The sequence below is a fragment of the Mycothermus thermophilus genome (assembly GCF_041956435.1).
Source record: "Mycothermus thermophilus strain CBS 625.91 unplaced genomic scaffold VTJ04scaffold_2, whole genome shotgun sequence".
NCBI classification, from domain to species: domain Eukaryota; kingdom Fungi; phylum Ascomycota; class Sordariomycetes; order Sordariales; family Chaetomiaceae; genus Mycothermus; species Mycothermus thermophilus.
In genome coordinates, this window is record NW_027191428.1 from 1,944,176 (window position 1) to 1,963,128 (window position 18,953).

The 18,953-nt window shown below is 54.5% G+C and overlaps 5 protein-coding genes across 5 annotated transcripts; 1 reads left to right on the plus strand and 4 right to left on the minus strand.

The window, feature by feature from the left end:
* Nucleotides 1–3,542: 3,542 nt before the first annotated feature.
* Nucleotides 3,543–5,511, minus strand: VTJ04DRAFT_2855 (uncharacterized protein; the record flags this gene model as incomplete). The annotated part of the gene is made up of 3 exons (XM_069360690.1): nucleotides 3,543–3,725; nucleotides 4,065–4,795; nucleotides 5,259–5,511. The coding sequence occupies 3 exons, from the start codon at nucleotides 5,509–5,511 to the stop codon at nucleotides 3,543–3,545; spliced, it is 1,167 nt and encodes a 388-aa protein (XP_069221376.1).
* A 944-nt stretch (nucleotides 5,512–6,455) lies between these two features.
* On the minus strand, nucleotides 6,456–7,475 carry VTJ04DRAFT_2856 (uncharacterized protein; the record flags this gene model as incomplete). The annotated part of the gene is made up of 1 exon (XM_069360691.1): nucleotides 6,456–7,475. The coding sequence occupies one exon, from the start codon at nucleotides 7,473–7,475 to the stop codon at nucleotides 6,456–6,458; it is 1,020 nt and encodes a 339-aa protein (XP_069221377.1).
* Nucleotides 7,476–10,813: 3,338 nt separating this feature from the next.
* On the minus strand, nucleotides 10,814–11,393 carry VTJ04DRAFT_2857 (uncharacterized protein; the record flags this gene model as incomplete). Its single annotated transcript, XM_069360692.1, has 3 exons — nucleotides 10,814–10,874; nucleotides 10,978–11,099; nucleotides 11,169–11,393. 3 exons carry the CDS (start codon nucleotides 11,391–11,393, stop codon nucleotides 10,814–10,816), a joined length of 408 nt encoding a protein of 135 aa, XP_069221378.1.
* Nucleotides 11,394–12,018: 625 nt separating this feature from the next.
* On the plus strand, nucleotides 12,019–17,697 carry VTJ04DRAFT_2858 (uncharacterized protein; the record flags this gene model as incomplete). The annotated part of the gene is made up of 1 exon (XM_069360693.1): nucleotides 12,019–17,697. The coding sequence occupies one exon, from the start codon at nucleotides 12,019–12,021 to the stop codon at nucleotides 17,695–17,697; it is 5,679 nt and encodes a 1,892-aa protein (XP_069221379.1).
* Nucleotides 17,698–17,724: 27 nt separating this feature from the next.
* On the minus strand, nucleotides 17,725–18,700 carry VTJ04DRAFT_2859 (uncharacterized protein; the record flags this gene model as incomplete). The annotated part of the gene is made up of 4 exons (XM_069360694.1): nucleotides 17,725–18,066; nucleotides 18,124–18,199; nucleotides 18,253–18,423; nucleotides 18,495–18,700. 4 exons carry the CDS (start codon nucleotides 18,698–18,700, stop codon nucleotides 17,725–17,727), a joined length of 795 nt encoding a protein of 264 aa, XP_069221380.1.
* Between the last annotated feature and the right edge of the window lie 253 nt (nucleotides 18,701–18,953).

The following is an 18,953-nucleotide window of genomic DNA, read 5'->3' on the forward strand; positions in this document are numbered from 1 at the left end:
ATGAGAGGTGACCCGCAAGGAAGAGATGAGAACGTGACTTTGTCTCCAGCAGCAAGAAGGGTTTTGACAAGTCTGACCGAGACGTCTGGGTCATCATCTCGTTGGCCAAACCAGAGACAAGCAGCTTGTAACGGGGTTCCAAAGGTGTGCCAGCACTCGAAGCGCCTGAGAAGTTGAGCTGGGTTGTCAGAATAGGGCTCAAGCTTCAGAATGGCCTCCACAACTTCTAGCTTGCCAGTAAGGCAGGCCAGAACGAGAGGGGGAGCTCCCGGAAACGTTTGTTTCCAAGAGCTGACACGACCCCATGGAGCTGCGCCACCTCGCAGGAGGATCAAGGGCAGCTGATCGCTGTAATAAATAGGGTCCGCTCGGACATATCCGCATCCTGACGGCGCGGAACAGAACTGGGAGCGTGCACAGGCCATTTGAAATGGCGTATACGTCAATAAATGTTGGGGGGCACCGGCATTTGTGACCGACCGCCATCCCCATAAGCTGGTTTGATTTGGGTCACATCCAGCTGCGAGCAGCGCTTCCAACCACATATCTTGTTCGGCGGCAGTGCCGTGGAATGAGCTGTTGTCAAGCAGCTGCTGGATTAAGGTCCCCCGGCTATCGTAGGGTATGTACTCGTTGATCGCTGGCTTTGTTTTTCCCAGGATTGCCACCATGACTCTGAGCGAGGGTCGTGTGAGCAAGTCGAGATCCAAGTCTGCAGGATGCACGCTAGCCCCGATGTCAAGAAGTGACTCGAGAAATGAGTCGGCAGTCTCACGCCTATCTGATGGAGGGTATCTTTCGAGAAGTATTCTTATAATTCGGTGCTTGTTGACCCAGTTGATCACATCATGTGCTTGCAATGAATGCAGGTGTCGAATCCATTCAGACTTCGCTAATTCGACTGCCATTTTCAGAACCACCGGGAGAACGTCCTCTGGTGCGACGAGCGTGCCATGGTCGATGACCATTTGGATGAAGTTGGGATCGACCGAAGGGCCCGGTCTTCTGCTTTCGGAGTTGATCGGGTCCATGGAAAGGCCGCCAGTCTGTGGGTAAAAGAAGACGTCAATTGCGGCAGGCGTTGCGTCAATCTTCTCATCGAAATAGTTGTTTGCGTCATTCAAAAGAATTGCCTTGATCATGTCTTGCATGTTCAGCCGAAGGGCCAGATCGAGGGCATCACGGAGTGTTTCCGGAGGGAGACGGCACCCTCGGCGACGACTCTCCTGAAGGATACGCTCAGCGATAGAATAGTATCCCCGGTGGTTTGCTATCGAGAATGCATTGTCGCCATATGAATCGATGACTCGAAAGTCAACCCCCTTCTCAAGGAGGACGGAAACAGCCGTGACGTTATTTGATCGAACCGCATACATCAGCGGTGTGTCCCCTTGTTGGTCGACTGGGTGGTCCATGAGGTAAACCCAATCCACCACCGCCTTCAAAACCTCCTCGGCCTCTTGTCGTACTTCAGGGTCCTTTTGTAGTTGTTCGGCAGCCCAAAGGACGGCGAGAAACCCAACAGTGACGGCGGCTTGGGAGCCCGTTGCGATGAGTTTGCGAACGATGCGTCCGGTCAAAGACTGGCGTTCAGATGCGACCGGTGCGGATTGAATGACGAGATTGGGGTTCCTGGAACGTAGTTCCTCAACAACCTCAACATGCCTGAGCATGATAGCCACGAACAACAATTCTTGGACCGAGGGGTTGGACGGATCTGACAAGTCGTGTCTTCTGCATAGAATTAATGCGCGGATATGGGACCGTGTGCTGTTGGACTGCGGCGCAGTATTGCGGACCTCTTCGACAACATCGAAAGTGAGCCGCGGACGGGCCACCAAATCCCACTGTCGGCTGCTGCCTCTGGCGGTGAAATCTTGGCTGATGGACTCGAAGAGTTCCCAATAAGCCCCCAGCGTGGATATCGCTGATGGCGAAAGAGGGCGGCCCCATTCTGTAGTCATCCTCGCAAGCTCCCGAAGCGACGCCATTCCCCGAATTCCAAGGTCGTGATGCGAAGAAGTTGCCGACTTGGTTGCTGAGCGGTAGAGCTCGCCTAAGGCCCGAGCGACTCTCTTCTGATACAGGGGCTGACAGCATCTCAACAGGCGCTTCAGGAATGCTTCCCCTAGTTCGTATTTCCCATCTCCGCACCACAGTCTTACGTCTTCGAGCATCGTCGTGATACATCTGTCAAACGAGGGCAGCTTGTCTTGATGGTAAAAAGCCGGTACTATGCACATCAATGCTGCCTCTTCCTCTGCCAAACCGGACTCGCAGAGTATCCGTGCAAGAGCATCGATATGCGGGTTCCTGAGAAAGCTAGAGCTACCATCCCGGTTGCGCAGGATTGTTTCTCCAGGCCAAAGGGGTTGGCGCACCGCGAAGTTTCCAAGGTTGTCAACAACGGATGCGGCCGCAAACATGAAAGATGTAAAAATGTCTTGCGCCATCAAGTACAGGAGTGTTGTCTTTGTGGGGATACTTAGGATGTGCACGTTCATGCTTGAGAACGTTGTGAATCGACCAGATGACTTCCAGTCAGCATGGCGAACGTAAGGAGCAGACAGCTTATACGGAACTAGTCGATCCTGCAGAGCCCTCTTTCTCGGCTCGGCGGTAAATGATATTGGGCAGTCAGCTCCAACCCAAAACCGAATAATTGCGCCACTGGCCATCGCTCCCACATGTTCATCATCCGCGGCTTGAATGATTTTATATGCTGATATAGGCCCCGACTGATCTCTGCTCGTAGCAGAGGAGTGATCTGGTCCATGGAAGTGATACCTCCAAAGACTTAGGGCAGCTGCTAGGTGGTTCGCATCGAGGCGCCACTGTTGTTCGTCGAAGTCCCGGCGCACCAGAAAATGCAAAGGGAAGTGAACAATGGCATCATCAGAGCCGTTGTGATACCATGTTCCGAACTGACATGGAATCGACCAGACAAACGCCTTAATGTGCTTCCATGCGACGTCACAGAGCGCGATCTCGCGAAATACGTACCCGGCGGCGTTTTGGATGGCCTCTTGAAGCTTTCTGGCCACATGTTGGAGTTCCGGGTCCCATTCCAGTCCATGGGGTTCAAGAGAATTGCGTGCAAGATTGCCGAGGCGTGCTCTGATAGATGCAGCTCGAGAGATAGGGTTGACAGGAAAGGCATGTTGATCTTCTTCGTAGTCATCAGGGCAGCGATGGCGAGGAAACTCCGAGTCGGGAAAGCGTTGGCTGCCCTCTATCAGCCTGAGAAAGGCGACAGCCCCTTCAATGGGTAGGGTCTGCCGTGCAAACACATCCGGCCCATATTCAACCTCTGCGATGGCCCGAAATCCAACTAGCCCGACTCCAGCTGCTCCTTTCGAAACAAGGATGGTAACCTGGTTGTCTGTGGCCGAGGCGACGACACCTTTGGCGGATTCGGATCTGGCCCAGTAGGGGAGATAAAAGTCGTGTTCCGAGTTAAGAATACGCCAAAACGTCCATAAAATAGGACGCTGAGTAAGACCTGCAACGACCGACATTAGTCCGCTGTCGTTCAATTTGAATCACAGAATGTTGTGCATACCATCTGCCGGGAACTGATGTTGTTTGGCAATTTCCATGGCTAGCCAGTCCAGGTCGTCGCTTGCATTTTGCTGCACGAAATCTTCCATGAGGTTGCTGTCCTTAGAAATGCGTTGGCCACGTATTGATGCGCGGACAACCGACATCACCAAGGTACAAGCAAGCTGGTAGAGAGTTATAGACCCGTGGAGGCCGCGAAGGCCAAGGAATTGGCACACGAAACCGGCAAGCGAAAAAGCAATAGCGACTGGATACACTACTCCAGAAGGTAGCCCAATTATTGTAACGTCTTCCGGCTTCGCAAGCCAGGATGTCGTATATCCATCCGCACCTTTGCAATAAGCGAAGGAGGGAAAGTGCTGATCGGCGATTCGTTGGTTTCCACACTGGAGCCAGTAAATTCGTGTTGAGGAAGAAGTTTTGTCATCTGCTGGATTGAACTTGAAATGCCGTTCTCCAGATCTTCCCTCGACTAATGCAGCGCAAAGAGTCATTCCGGATACTAAAAGGATTGTGCCGGCCACAGCGAGCACAAAAGACCAGATTTGTGGCCTGTCGCCCTCTGGATAAAAACTGGTGTTGGAGAATGTGGCCCAGTAGGCGTAGATGAAGAAACTGGACTGGAGAATGATCCCAAACGCGGCGGCGGTAGAAAGGAGCGACCGCTTTGGTTGCTGAAACCCGATGTTGAGAGAAAGATTGGGAAAAGGCGCAAAAGGCCGAGGGTACTTCATGCCCTCCAGTCCCCGTGGCCTGGATGTCTCAACCCATTGTGTCCAGGGCAGTTGTTCCTTGGGAATGCGCGCTGAGATATCTGTAGGATGCGGGAGATAGCCGAGCAGGTTTTTCGGCAAGGCGATACCGCAATCTGCACCCGTTTCTTCCATCGCATCACTGATGACCCGGGGGTAGAAAATTCCGTCATTGTGGACGATGACCTCGAGCATCTTAGGCCGGCCAAAGACACGGCATATGCTACTGTTCGACCACATCTCACACACATCCTCGCTGGTCGATGAGCACAACTCTGCTTCAGGAGCGCCATGTGGTTCTTGGGCACGGCCGATCACCGACTTGAGCCAAGACTTTCCGTACAGACGAATGACCGAAACCACAGCCGTGATGATACCGATTGGAGCCATGCCGAAGATGACGCAGTCGAGAGGGCTGATGCTTTCGCTAAGGAACTGCTTGGTAACTTGTTCGCCGAAGAGCGTAAGGATGGGTGCGAGGTCTGTTGCAAATCGGTCTGCGAACTCAGCCCATTCCTCTGGGTTTGAGAGGGCGGTAGCCCGTGCTCGCGGTAGGCTCAGGAGCACGCCCAGCAGCGCGCCGAGCGGCGCAATGCATGTTGGCATGTTTATCCTTATTCGAGATACCGTACAAACATGAAGAGATAGGTATTAGTACTCCGTAGAAGCGTGAGGTCTGGTCTGTGTGCGGCAACGAGAAACGCAAAGGAGAATGTTTGGCAAGGGTAGCTTTTCAGCCGTAATGGGCAGGAGAGACGGGAGCTGAGAATATGACCATGGCTGGCTTGTTGCCGGAGTGCTTAACTTGGCCAATCAAATGTTGCATTAGCACAGAGGTTGGCTGAGCGCGAGGCTGAAACGTCAAGGAGTCTTTCCCACAATCAACTGCCCAGGTGATTTGCATTCTTTGGTCCATCCTGAACATGCGGTGCGACCATAACTCACAAAATCCGCCTTCGCGCCTCACGATTCCATATCCCCCGATGTGCTTGGGTAGAAATGGCCGGGGCACGGCTTGAGGTTGCTTATCCAACACCGGAATGGGGCCGTTGTGGATCTCGGGGACGTATCCGCCGGCCGGGCCTGAGGCGGACCCAGTCCATTCCGGGTTCCGGAGCGTTCGGGGCTTGGCATTTCCGGGGTCCTCGACTTCGAACATGGCACCAAGCACGGTCCATGAGGAGTTTGCGTAACCCATCGGCTCAGCTAGAAACCCCGAACAGAAACTTTGTGGTCAAACCGTCATGAAGGACTTCAGCACCCTCCTTCTACCCGACTGGCACGTTGAGCAAGACTTGCCTTGATCACCTATTTACCCTCCTCTGCAGTGCCGAGGTGCAAAGAAATAAGGTACCTTGATTTCATCTCTCAGACACCTCCGATTGTGCGAGGATCGAGGCAGCGTCGCAATGGCTTGGCGGCCGGGACCCAAACCGGAACAGGCCGGACGCGGGGCTGGACCGGAACTGTGGGCGGGCAGTTGTGGGTCCGGTGAGGAAACGCAGGGGTCGGACCTCCGTGAGCTACCCCAGGACATGAAATCACTGTGATTTTCTGGGCGCGAAAAAAACCTTGCTCCAATGGATCTACGATGCAAATGCCTAGGGCTTTTTTGAGGATGGAACGGACCTGCTTCGTGGGTATCACTCGGCAGTTTATCTGGCCGTTTGCATGTCAGATTGTGCACTGCTGCTGTGTTTCTTCATCCGGATTCCCAAGGATACGCGCGAGGGCTGGGCGGCGAACGATGACGTTGCGGTTGCGAGAGGACAGGTTTAGTGCTCGGGTAAACCTCAGGGATCTTTCGTTACCAGTCATATGACTCGTTTATAGTAGGCCGCTAGGAAACTCAAGTAATAGTTTAGCAGAATAACTTATGAAACTGAAAAGAAGATTACAAAATACAATGGTTTTATCTTGATAAACACCCAAAAATATCGCCAAACCCGGCCAAAGAAGCTCATATCTTTCCAATTGAAACAAAGTCTCAGGATCTGGCCAACATCACTTGACCAAATCCTCCCATCTCTATGCTTCCTAAAAGTCCTATCCATTGGATGTAGAGAAGAAGAGAATAGAAATTGAAGGAAAAAACAAAGTAAATAAATCTCTATCCGCTGGGTTTCGAAGAGCCACCCACTGCTAGCCGTCAACAATGTTCGACGCTGGTGCTGCTGTCGGCAGTAACCCACGGCGAGTATTAGCGGGAACTGACGCAGCGCCGTCCGAGAGTGGTGTGGTTTCCTGCGCTTCGCCACCGGAGACCGTTCCAAGCTCGACGTCCTCGACCGTCTCTTGAGGATGGCGTTTGGGTTTCGTGTTACGTTTGACGCGTTTGACAACCCAGTCCGTGACTCGTGCTCTCCAGCGTAAATTCGCTTCCTGATCATGAGGGTTTGCTTCGACGCTGGAACTGGAGTTTGAGTAGTGGGCCTGGCTGGGCACGCCTCTGGACGGAGAAGGGCGGTATTGCAAAAATAGCTTCCTGATGCGTTCCCGCCTTTCTTCATTTTCGGCTTCATCGCGCAGCGGACCGCACTTGAAATCCCCTGTCTGGAGTAGTTCAAAATCATTTCTCAGGCTCTCGGTGAAATCCTCTTCCGGTGGCTGGAGCGCCTCGTATGCAGTGACCCGGATCCTGTAGAGAGGCGTTAAGTTTACATCCATGGAAAGGCATGGATCAGCGCCAGCATCGAGCAACACCTCCACAACCTCAGGAAGCAGAGAATATGTTGCAGCTATCAATGGGGAGCCAAGAGGTGGAGAGTAAAAGTCAACTTTCTCCCCAGCGGCAAGAAGGGTTTTGACAAGCTTGACCGCAAGACCTGGGTCATCGCGACGTTGGCCGAACCACAGGCACGCGGCTTGCAATGGAGTACCAAAGGGGTCTTTTCTTCTGCGATTCTGGACCTGGATGGGATCGTCACCAGTCTCAGCTCCAGCTTCAATTAAAGCCTCGACAACTTTCAGCTTGCCGGTCAGACAAGCCAGGGTGAGGGGAGGATGGTTCTTCGCCCAGTAATGTTCCGGGATTGGGAGACGCCGTGGATTGGCGCCTCCTCGCAGGAGGATGAATGGCAGACGATCGCTGAAGCGATGAGCAGGCGCGTCACCCAAGCCCTTTTCAGGGTCAAGGAAAAAGTCAGATCGGACACAGGCCATTTGAAGTGGAGGGAGGACTATGCTGAACTGCTCCGGCACTGGACAGCAGTTGGGGTCACAGCCGGCTTGAAGCAATACCTCCAAGAGCCTCTCTTGCTCGGCGGCAGTGCCATTCCAATATCCGTTGTGAAGCAACAGCTGAATGATGGTGCCCTTTTCCGTGAGAGCAACGTTGATCACGTCTGGTCGTTTCTTCAGGATTGTGATAATGGTTGTCTCTGAGGGCCGAGAAAACAAGGCCCGAAACACATCCGACCTTTTCACCCACACTCCAATGTCGAGAAGGGTTTGTATCAGTGACTGAGCACGTTGCAGTCTTTGGGGGTCTTTGATGTGACCCGGTTCGTCAATCGATGCATTTGATTCGAGCAATCCCGTAAGCGTCTCTTGTCTATCGAGCCAACCTATCACATCGTCTGGTTGTTTAGCATGCAGGTGTTGAATCCAGTTTGTTCGTTTTGATTCAACAGCGGCTTGTAAAAGGATTGAGAGAACAACGTCGGCCACGGGAGATTCATGGTTGATGACCATCCCAGCGAGGTCGGGGTTGATCGAGGTTCCAAATTGTCTCCTAGATCTGGTGTCTTCCGCCCTCAGGCCGGTATAATAGAAAGACAAGCCTGGCTTCAACTTCGGATATATTGTTTGATCTCGACCGTCAAGATCGGGGTTCGTCTCATTCAACAGAATCTCTTTGATCACGGATTGAATGTTCAGCTGAAGCGCGAGTGAAAGTGCGGGACGGAGAGAGGCTGGGGGAAGCGGACAACCCCGATAACGACACTCCTGAAGAATCCTCTCGGCTATGTGATAGAATCCCTGTGACATGGCAAAATAGAGCACCTTTTCACCATCAGTCTTAATCGCACGAGAATCAGCCCCATGTATGAGGATAATGTTGACCGCGGCGAAGTTTTTCGACCGGATTGCGTGGATCAGGGGTGTGTTTCCTCGCTGGTCAACGGGGTAACTCATGCTGTAAACCCAGTTGAGCACAGATTCCAGGACGCGCTCCGCTTTGAGATGATCTCGGTTGTCATCTCCCAGGTGTTCTGCAGCCCAGAGTACCGCTAGAAATCCAACAGAGATGTTGGGTTGGAGAGTGGAGTCGAGGTCTCCTACACACAACTGAGACACCATCTCACGTGAATTGAGGAAGAATTGTCGCATCGCAACTCCCACCAGGGACTCCGGTTCAGATCTGTCAGGGGCGGCCTCGACCAAGATTGGTTGATGAATGAGTTCCGCATTTGTGGTGCGCAACATTTCAATAACCTCGACATATCCGAGCATGATGGCCACAAAAAGAAGCTCTTGGGTCGCTCGATTGTTTGGGTCTGTCACGTCGTAGGTTTCACAAATAATCAGCCCGCGGAGGTAGGATTGACCGGTCCCGGGCTGTTGTCCTGTTTGGCGTAGCTCGTCGACTGCGACAAAGTCGAGAGGAGGACGAGTCCCGAGCTCCCAGAGCTGATTGTACCTCAGTGAAGTGATGCGATCAAAAAATTCTGAATACCCCTGTAGGGCATACACCGCAGCGCGCGAAATGGAGTGTCCTGCCTCCGTTGTCATGGTTGTAAGGTCCCCAAGGGAAGCAATGCCCCGAAACCCCAATTCACGGGATAGCGGGCTCGGTGACTTGATGGCCGAGCGGTACAGCTCTCCCAAGGAGCGGGCGATCATCTCGTGGTGAGCCGGTTTGGAATACGTGAGCAGGCGTTTCAAGAACACCTCTGCATGTTCATACCTTCCGTCAGCACCCAACAGCCGCATTTCCTCAAGCATTTTCGTAATGCAGGTGTCGAGCGAGGGGAGTTTAGACTGGTGATAAAATGCCGGGACAATGCTCATCAACGCTTCCTCTTCTGATGCTAGTCCAGACTCACATAGAATCCTAGCAACGGCGTCGATGTGTACGTTCCTCAGGAGGCTGGAAGCGGCGTCTCTGTTGCGTGAGATGGTGTCTGTGAGCCACAGGGGCTGACGCACAGTGAACTCGCCGATGCCCTCAACAACAGCTGCAACCGAGAACATAAAAGCCGTAAAGATATCTTGAGCCATTAACTCGATGGCGCTTGTGTTCGTGAGCAGGGCTAGCACATGAATGCCTGGCTGATCCCACTCCCTTGTCGCACATTGGCTGTACGGCTTCCATTCATGGCGGCCCGAAGAGAACGGAAAGGATAACTTGTACGGTACGCTCTGGGGATTGTTCGCAGACACCTGCAATGGCAGGCGTATGTGTGATATCGAGGAATCAGCTCCAACCCAAAACCGAATAACCGAGCCAGCGCCTTCCAAATCATTGACATCTTGGAGGATTTTGGCGAAAAACAGAGTTTCGGATGTTCGGCCGCAGGCATAGCCGCTTTCCACGTTATGTCTCCAGAGACTTATAACGGCCGCAAGGACGTTTTCATCGACGCGCCATCTTTGTTCATATGTCTCGAACTTGATCATGAAGTGGATGGGAAAGTGTGCGGCGTGGAGGTTGTCCCACCCAAACCGGCCTGACATCGCCCAAACACAAGCTTGAGCGTGATGCCATGATTCAGAACAGAGTTGCATTTCGCGGAAGATATAATTGGCAGCATTTTCGATGGCCTGTTTGAGGCGAATGGATATACGTGCAAGATCTGGGGCCCATTGGTGTTGTGGCTGCTGTCCGAATTCATTAATAAGCTGATTGAGACGTACTCTGATGGCGACGCCTTGAGCAATGGGGTTTGCTGGGAAGCGATGTCTGTCGTCGTTATCGTTGCCATTGGTGCTGGGGTTGTGAAACATCGACTCGTCTGGGTGTTGGAAGCTCTCGATCATTTTCATTAAGGCTGCAGCTCCGTTTCGACAAGCGATGGCTTGTTCCCAATCCTCTCCAGCCCGCATTGTCAACGCTGAAGCAGACCGGAAACCTACTAGGCCGTTACCGGTTGTCCCATATGCAACCATCATCACTGCATCGCCGTTTGTCGATGAAGCTACAGCATCTTGGGCACTCGTGGAGGTGGCCCGGAGAGGGAGATAAGTGTCGTATTGTGAGTTAGCAACACTCCATTGTGTGCGGAAACGATCCTGGGGATCTGAGAACACATAGCGTTAATTACTTAAAAGCGTTCTTCATTGAGCATATTATGTGTTTTGACCAAATTGAAAGAGCATAATTATTGTTGATGTCCAGTCGTGCATACCTCTTGAAGGAAACTGATGTTGTTTTGCGATTTGCGTAGCCAGCCAATCCAGCTCCCCGCTTTCGCTACGTCGATAGTACATCCATTTGAGTTTGTTGATGTCTTTAGAGACACGCCTGCTCCGGATGGATGCTCGGATAATAGACATAATTATCGTGCAGCCAAGTTGATAGAGCGTGATGGAGCCGTGGAGGCCACGCAGGCCAACAAACTGGCAAGCAAAGCCAACAAGTGAAGAAGCTATGGCAAACTTGACAACCGCCCGAGGTGGGAACTTGAACTTGGAGATGATGATGGCATCTGGCTCGACAAACCTTGATGTTGTGTATGTCGTAGCGGGCTTGTAATACGCAAAAGCAGGGAACTGCTGATCCGCAACTCTTTGATCACCGGGTTGCACCCAGTAGATGTGTGCCGAAGTGCGATCATCGTTTTTCTTGAACTTGAGGCGTCGTTCCTCTGAACGCGCTTCAACTAGCACAGCACACAGAGTCATTCCACATACCAACAGCAGTGTGCCGGCCATAGCGACAACAAAGGACCACGTATGGGGCCGGCCGTCATCGACGTAGAAAGAAGTGTTATAGTACGTGACCCAGGATGCGTAGATGAAAACGCTGAACTGGAGGAGAACCCCAAAGGCAGCAGCAAAACGCAGAACACGCCTCTTCGGCTGTTGGATCCCCATGTTGAGTGAGAGGTTGGGGAAGGGGGCGCCGACTCTTGACATGTAGTGTCTGGGCTTCGATATCTCAGTCCAAGAACATTCGTATCGTTCCGTCAAATCGTTGTTGAGCAGGTCAATTGGCTTGAAGATACCACAATCGGTGGTTTTGTAATCCGTTATAGATTGGGGGGGGTGGAAACTTCTGTCTTTCAGCACGATTACCTCCAAAATTTTCGGTCGACCGAAAACGCGGCATATAGAGCCATTGGACCACATCTGTCGTGCCGATGAGCGCCGAGCCTATGTGAATGAAGCCACACGCTCCAATTTAGCCTTTACTACGCTGCTGCTCCATCCCCCACATGCTTCGGGCGAAGGGAACTCTTCGCCAAACGCTCCAGAAACCCTCTGCTGGAGCTCCAAACAGGGATAAATAGCCATTCACTCGCTCTATTTTCCTTTGTATCTAGCATGCGGAATTACACACTCTTTCCCACTACCTTTTTCCTGCACCTGGAAGCTTGTGGCATGTCAGTTATGAGCCCGGAAGGACTCTGACTGACTGCGCAGCTCCAACATTGCCATAACGCTTCATCTGTCTCTCCAATTCCAGCTCAACTGCTTCAATAACCCCAGACCACTTCACTGTTCTTCTTCATCCTACCCCTGAATCGCCTCAATCGCTGCTATGGAGCTCAAGAAGGAGAAAATCATCCTCGCCGACCAGACCAACTGGCATCGCTGGTTCGCGCAAGTCCGCACTTGGGCGATTGACGCTAAGCTGTGGGACTACGTCGACCCTGACAACGCGCAACCGCGCCAGATAGGCTCTGAGCCGGGCATTCCTGACCGCGAAGAAACCCGCAGAGCCCTCATTCGGAAGCGCGAAGCGGAGCACGCTATTGCGGTGGCCGCCTGGAATGCCGCTCCCGAAGCTTTCCGCGGTATGGCTCCTGAGCCACCGGCTGCTCCCACTGAAACTGAGGTCGACCTGCTCTACTACCAGGAGCGAAAAGACTTTCAGTACAGTCACGCCCAATGGGTCAGCCTCCAGGAGCGCCTCACCAAGCTCTTCCGTGAGATCAAATCCTCGATCAGTCAGAGTCTCCTGGACTCCGTCATCTACAGTGACGACGAGTACGACGGCAACGTGCGCACCTTTCTGATTCAGTTGCGTCGGGAGATCTTGCCAACTGATTCAAACGCCGTCACCGCCGCTGAAAAGGAGTATCAGAGGCTCCTGAATCTCGCCAAATCGAAGAGTGTCAATCCCCTCCAGTGGATCGAGGAATTCAAATCAGCCTACAAGATCGCGGTCCACCACAGAGTCCCAGACGCGATCAGCGCCACCTCGGAAGAGAAGTTTCTCCTCGCCATCAGGGAGCACATCGCGCCCACCGTCGCTACAATCGAGCTTGTCAACCGCATCTCAACCATTGCCAGAGGAGGCACCGCCGACGGGATGCCTGTACTGATCAGGATCATTCACGCGCATCTCCGGGCTGAGAATGAGCGTAAAGCTCGAGGCCTTCCGCTCATCCTCGCCACTCCTTACTTCGCCGGCTCCAACAACAACAACAGCGGTTCCAAGGATAACCTCAAGTGCCCTTGCGGAAAGACGAAGCACCCCTGGAAAGCTTCCGACTGCCGTCAGGTCAAAGCGGCGCTCTCCAGCACGGACCCCAAGCTTCAGCGGATCCGTGACGCCCTTCAGGAAGCGCGCTGGAAAGACCTCAAGACCGCGGTGGAAAAGAAACTCAAAGGAAACAACCCCACTGGAGCTTCTGGAGCCGGAAAGAAGGATAACGACCCCGTTGTGGTGACCGTCATTGATCCCCTTCTGCTCTCGAGCATTGAAGTCTCAGCCTTAACAGGCGCTTTTGCCACTCCGGAGCACGCCATTCACCCACTCGCCGACTCCACGGTCTACGACAACTGCGGCGCGCTCCACATAGTCAATTCCGTCAGTCTTCTCGAACCTCGCTCTATCAGAGCCGCTGTCGGTCAGACTGTGGCCGCAGGAACTGCCACGTTTCCCATCACGCACCGCGGCACGCGCATCATCAAGAAAGCGCTGATGGGACCCAATGGCGCTCTTCGCGACCTAGTCCTGACCAATGTGGCGGTAATTGAGGGATTCCACGTCAACATTATCTCGGAGTCGGAGCTCTTCAAGAAGACTGGACTGTGGTACTGTGGCCTGGACTGCTCCATCAGGGAGGGATCGCTCGACTCGTCCACCAAGGTTAAGACTCTCATTCGTGCCCACAACTTAGTCTTCTTCGAATATAAGCCTTGTTCGATCTACCCGGTTTTCCCACGTTCCGTGCTTGTGAGCCCAGCTGGTCTTGTGAAGCTCGACGACTCCGCTGAGGAGCTTCTCCTTTGCATCCTTCATGCAATGGCAACTGCCAGACGTTCCCAGAAGGAGCTCCCCGACCGAGTGGACGATGCGTGGACCTGGCACCTTCGCGCCGGTCACCTCTCCAGGGACGCATTGGAGCACCTCGAGGCTCACTCTCGGAAGGCCAAGATAAGGGGGCCGACTCGGATCGAGTGCGAGCATTGTGCGCGCACGTACGCTAGAAGGGTTGTCTCGCGGCGCACCTCAGAGAACCGCTCCGAACGACCTTTTTGGCGCATCTCATGGGACTTGGTTGAGTACCCACCGGGCTACAACGGCGCCAACTACCTTCTCGGCATCAAGGATGAATACAGCGGCAAAATCTGGGTGTTCCCTCTGCGCAACAAGGAGGGTCGAACCATCCTGGAGAAGCTCAGTGAATTCGAACTCTGGGTTCGAAGACAATTCGGTCTCAGCATCTGCAAAATCCGCCAGGACCGAGACACAGGCACTCTCGGAATCAACGCTGACGAGCTCCACGAAGTCCAAACGGCGTTCGTCAGGTGGGCCAGAGAGAAGGGCATTGAGCTGGAGCCCACGCCACCAAACACTCACGAGCCGAATGGAGGTTCTGAGCGAGCCGGCCAGGAAATCCAAGACAAGTGTGTCGCCATGCTGGCGAGCTCCGGATTGCCTGAGGAACTCTGGCCTGAGGTGACACAAGCCGCCGCCTACCTCCATGGGATGTCCCCCCGAAAACGCAACAACTGGATGTCACCGAACGAAATGCTCTACAATTGGTTTAAGCAGTGGTTCCGCTGGTGGGCGCCAAATATCTCACAAGCGCTCTCCAAGGACCTGCGACCAAGCTGGAGCGGCATCTACGCGTTTGGCTGCCGGGCATACCCTCTTGATCGGCGCCGTGAGAGGAATGAAGCACGGAGAGATATGAAGGTGCAGATTCGAGGGCACCTAGGATATCTCGTTGGCTATCGGGCCACGAATATCTACCGCATCTGGGTGCCCGAACTGAAACGGGTCATCACCACACGCAACGTGCGCTTCAACGAAACCGAGTTCTACACGCCGCCAACAGACGTCACGCGCCAAATCATCGCTGAGAAGATGCATGACGCTGAGGAGCTCGATGAGCACGAGGAGGTCTACGGCTCCCCGCTGCTACGCACGTTGTACCTTTTGGATCATACCGAGCCCGTTTTGGATTCGATCACAGTCGCCTGGCCACCACCACGAGATGCTCCTTCGGCCGAGGAGCGTCAAGGGGCCACTCCCGATCTGCGTCGGAACTCGGGGGTGGACCAGCAGCAGGGGATTCAGGAGACTTCGGAACCCACCGACCGATCGGGATCAGAACCCAGCTCGTCTTCTGACACAGAATATGAAGAGAGCCGAGAGCAACAACCCTCTCACGAGGAGCTCCAGGAGGCGCCCCTGGAGCAACACAACGAGAGAGAGACCGCTACCTCTAACGAAGACGAACCACAAGACCCTCCAAAGGAAGGTGGCGCTCCAGAAGAGAACGCTACCACTGAGGAGCAGGAAGGATCGAGCGCGGATGAAGCGTCTGACGAGGAAGAGTCTTTCAAAGAAGAGGATTCCTCCGAAGATGAACGTTCCGAAAGCAGTCCACCTCCTGAACCCCCTACCACGGCACTGGATCATGGACTTCCGACGCCCACACCTTCAGAGCTTCTCGAACGCACTGCCAGGAGCTCCAATGGAAGCAGTAGCGCTTCAGAAGTTGAATCGAAGGATGCCGCTGAAGGCGCACGCGCATCCTCTCCCTCCCCCTCATTGAGCGAGTTGTCGGAGCTCCCCAATGAGATGTTTCAGTCCGCTGAGTTCGGCGAAGCAACCAGCGGAACGGCCGGCGGTCCTGCGCCCCTCGGGGGTGAAGCGCCTCAGGAAGATCCGGACGACGACGCCGCCCTTTTGGAAGAGCAACTAAGGCATGCCATGGAACAACAAGCTCTTTCACAGTCTTCGCAACAGCCCTCAGGTGCTTCACAACCTCAATTGGAGCACCCCGCACCATCCTCTGAACTGGTCTCGACCTCAGACACGGAGAGACGTAGTCGACGCGTCCACAAACTCCCAGTCGAGTACGAATTCAAAGACAAACTGGCTATGATGGTGCTTGCAACCCTCGTGGCACGCTCCAAGGTACGCCTCCATAGCGCCTGGAGTGCCATGCGCCACACGTTCTTTGCCGGAGTGCGTGAAGAGCTCCTTGAACGGGAAGGACCCCTGAAAACCTTCTGGGCGGTCCTCACCGCGGCGATCGATCAAAGAAGCGCGGGCCGAATTGGAGCAGCCCCGAGCAGAGGACACATCCACCGTGACGACCTGATGCATCTCCCGCGCAGTTGGCGCGATCTCGAGAAACATCCCCTCGGTGATCGGTTCAAGAGAGCAGCTCGCGAGGAGATCCAGAACCTCATCAACAAAAAGACCTGGCGAAAGATTCCGAGGAAGCTCGCCAAGGCTCGACCTCTCCCGCTCAAATGGGTGTTCGCCTACAAGTTCGACCAGGATGGGTATCTCACTGCCTGCAAAGCACGCATCTGCGTCAGGGGCGACCTCCAAGAAACGTCTCCCCTTGACCGCACGTATGCGGCAACCCTGGCCGCGAGAAGCTTCAGATCGATGATGGCTATTGCGGCGCAGTTCGACCTCGAAGTGAAGCAGCTCGACATCAAACAGGCGTTCTTGAACGCAAGTCGAGCCGGGCGCTCAGTCGTGACCTGTGAGCTTCCAGACGGATTCAAGGAAGACGGGATGGTGGTTGAGTTAGATAAAGCGCTCTACGGCCTTCGAGACTCACCTCTCCTGTGGTACTTGGAGTTCTCTGGGACGCTCCGTGAGCTTGGGCTGATCCCATCGAAGGAGGAACCGTGTTTGTTTCGCTCAGAGGACAGTCGAGTGGTGATCGTCTTCTACGTGGATGACATCCTCGTCTTCTACCACAGCTCCAATGAAGCGTTAGCCAACCGGGTCATCCGCAGGATACGCTCCAAGTATGAGGTCCACGACCAAGGAGACGCTCAGTGGTTCTTAGGAGTGCGCATCCTGAGAGACCGAGCGGCTCGCAAAGTGTGGCTGGTCCACGACCAGTACATCGAGAAGATTGCGAAGCGCTTCAAACTCACTGACGAGGTCTCTGCGGCGACGCCATTGCCAGGGATTGAGCTGGTCAAGTACGCAGGAGAAGCTCCAAAGGCGCGAAAAAAGGAGTTCCAGGAGCTCGTGGGATCCATCTTGTACACCGCTATCATGATCCGACCAGATGTTGCCTTCGCAGCCGCCAAACTTTCGCAATTTCTCACAAATCCCTCACCGGAGCACGTCAAAGCTGCGAAGCAGGCCGTGAGCTACCTATATGGCACTCGGTTTCTCTCCATTCAGTATGGAGGGCCGGGCGGTGCGTATGGGGCACAGCACTTAGTCATCGCAAGCGACGCTTCGTTCGCCGACGACGTTGATACGAGACGCTCCTCACAGGGATATCTGTTCATGCTCTTCGGCGGGGCAATCAACTGGCGGGCTTCGAGGCAGGATACGGTCACAACCTCGTCCACCGAAGCCGAGCTTCTGGCGCTCGCCATGACGGGCAAGGAAGCAATGGCGCTCCAACGGTTTTTCAACGATATTCAGCTGGAGCTCGGGGGTGTGTGGCGAATCTTTTGTGACAACACCCAGACGATCCGCCTCGTGATCGGCGCAGATGAGCGCATCAGTACCAAGCTTCGTCACGTTGATATCCACAACCTTTGGCTGCGCCAGGAGCATGCCAAAGGATCGTTCGAGGTCGTTTACCTTCCAACGGCGCATATGCCGGCGGATGGACTCACCAAAAATCTCCCCCGCTACAAATTCGAGAGATTCAGGGCGCTCTTGAATTTGCAGGACACTTTTCCGATCATCATGCAGAGGGAGCACGAAAAAACGGCCCGAACAGCTCCATTAAGGGAGCAGGAGCTCCCGACAACAACGACAAACTAACAACACACGAAAAACAACCCCCTCCCCTCACAACTCCGGGGACCCCTCACGGCCGGACTCCTTTTTGGAGCCCGCCGAACCCTCCCCCGCAACGCCAAACAAAACATCCATCCCCTCCAGGAAGTGATCCCGGAGGGCATCAAAACCCGCCGCAAAATGCTCCCGAGCGGCGACCCAGCGCGCCGACAGCTCCTCTTGGGCTGATCCCTCCTCACCGAGGGACCAACCGGGGGTGAGGTCGCGGGCGTGGGCCGCGCCGGGAGCACCAGACTCATCCTCCTTCTCCTCCTCTTCCTCTCCCTCATCCCCTTCCTCCACGCCAGCCTTCTTCAACACTGCGCGCAAAGCGCGCCGGATCTTGGCAAGCTCCTTTCATCTGATGTTAGCACACGTTACACAAGCCAGTGTGAGTGAGGAGCGTCAAACCTTCTCGTCGCGCTCCTCCGGCGCGGCCAGAACTTTCTCCACAAGGGAGGCACCAAGGATCTTCGACTGCACTGGGCTTCAAAACAATTAGATACGCCGACTTCAGATGAATGGAGCTTCTCAACATACAGAGACTGGCAGGGGTGGCCGCCAGCAGCGCAGTGCTGGCAACGGGCCAGCAAACCGCGCTCCCCGTGAGCATCACGGCAGGGGGCCCGCAAACGGCCGCGGAGGGCGGACCGCACACAACCGAGGCAAGGGGTGGCGCGAACGGCGGCAGGGTCGATCCTTCTCTTTTTGCTGCAGAGCGCCATACGTCAGCTGAAGCGAATCCACGAAGCTTCAGGAGCAAAACAACAAATAGCATTCACGTGGTGGAAGGAGCGGGGGCGGCGGAACCAGCCCGAGCCCGCTTGGGCGTGGGGGGACCGGAGCCGGCAGAAACAGCAGGGGCCGGGGCAGCGACCGACTCTTGGGGGGTGGGGGTGGGGGCGGCGGCACCAGACGGCGACAGGTGCTCGCCAGCCGCCTCGCGGCTGGCAGCGGCCCGACGATCTTCCTCAATCGAGGAAGGCATGGAGGTCGTAAGGGTCGTCAGACCCGAAAAACAGCATTTTTTGTTGTTGGTGGTGGTGGCTGCTGCTGTTGTTTTTGTTGTTTTTGTTGTTTTTTGGGAGGATTTGGAAGGGGAACGACTTCCACGAGCAGCGGCTTCCGAAAAGGAAAAGTGGGGCGACCCGACCAGGGTCCACAAGGCCAAAAACTGCAGGGTGGGGTACAGCCTCAACACCAGGCTGCACATCACCACTGCCATTTTGGGCAGTCAACGC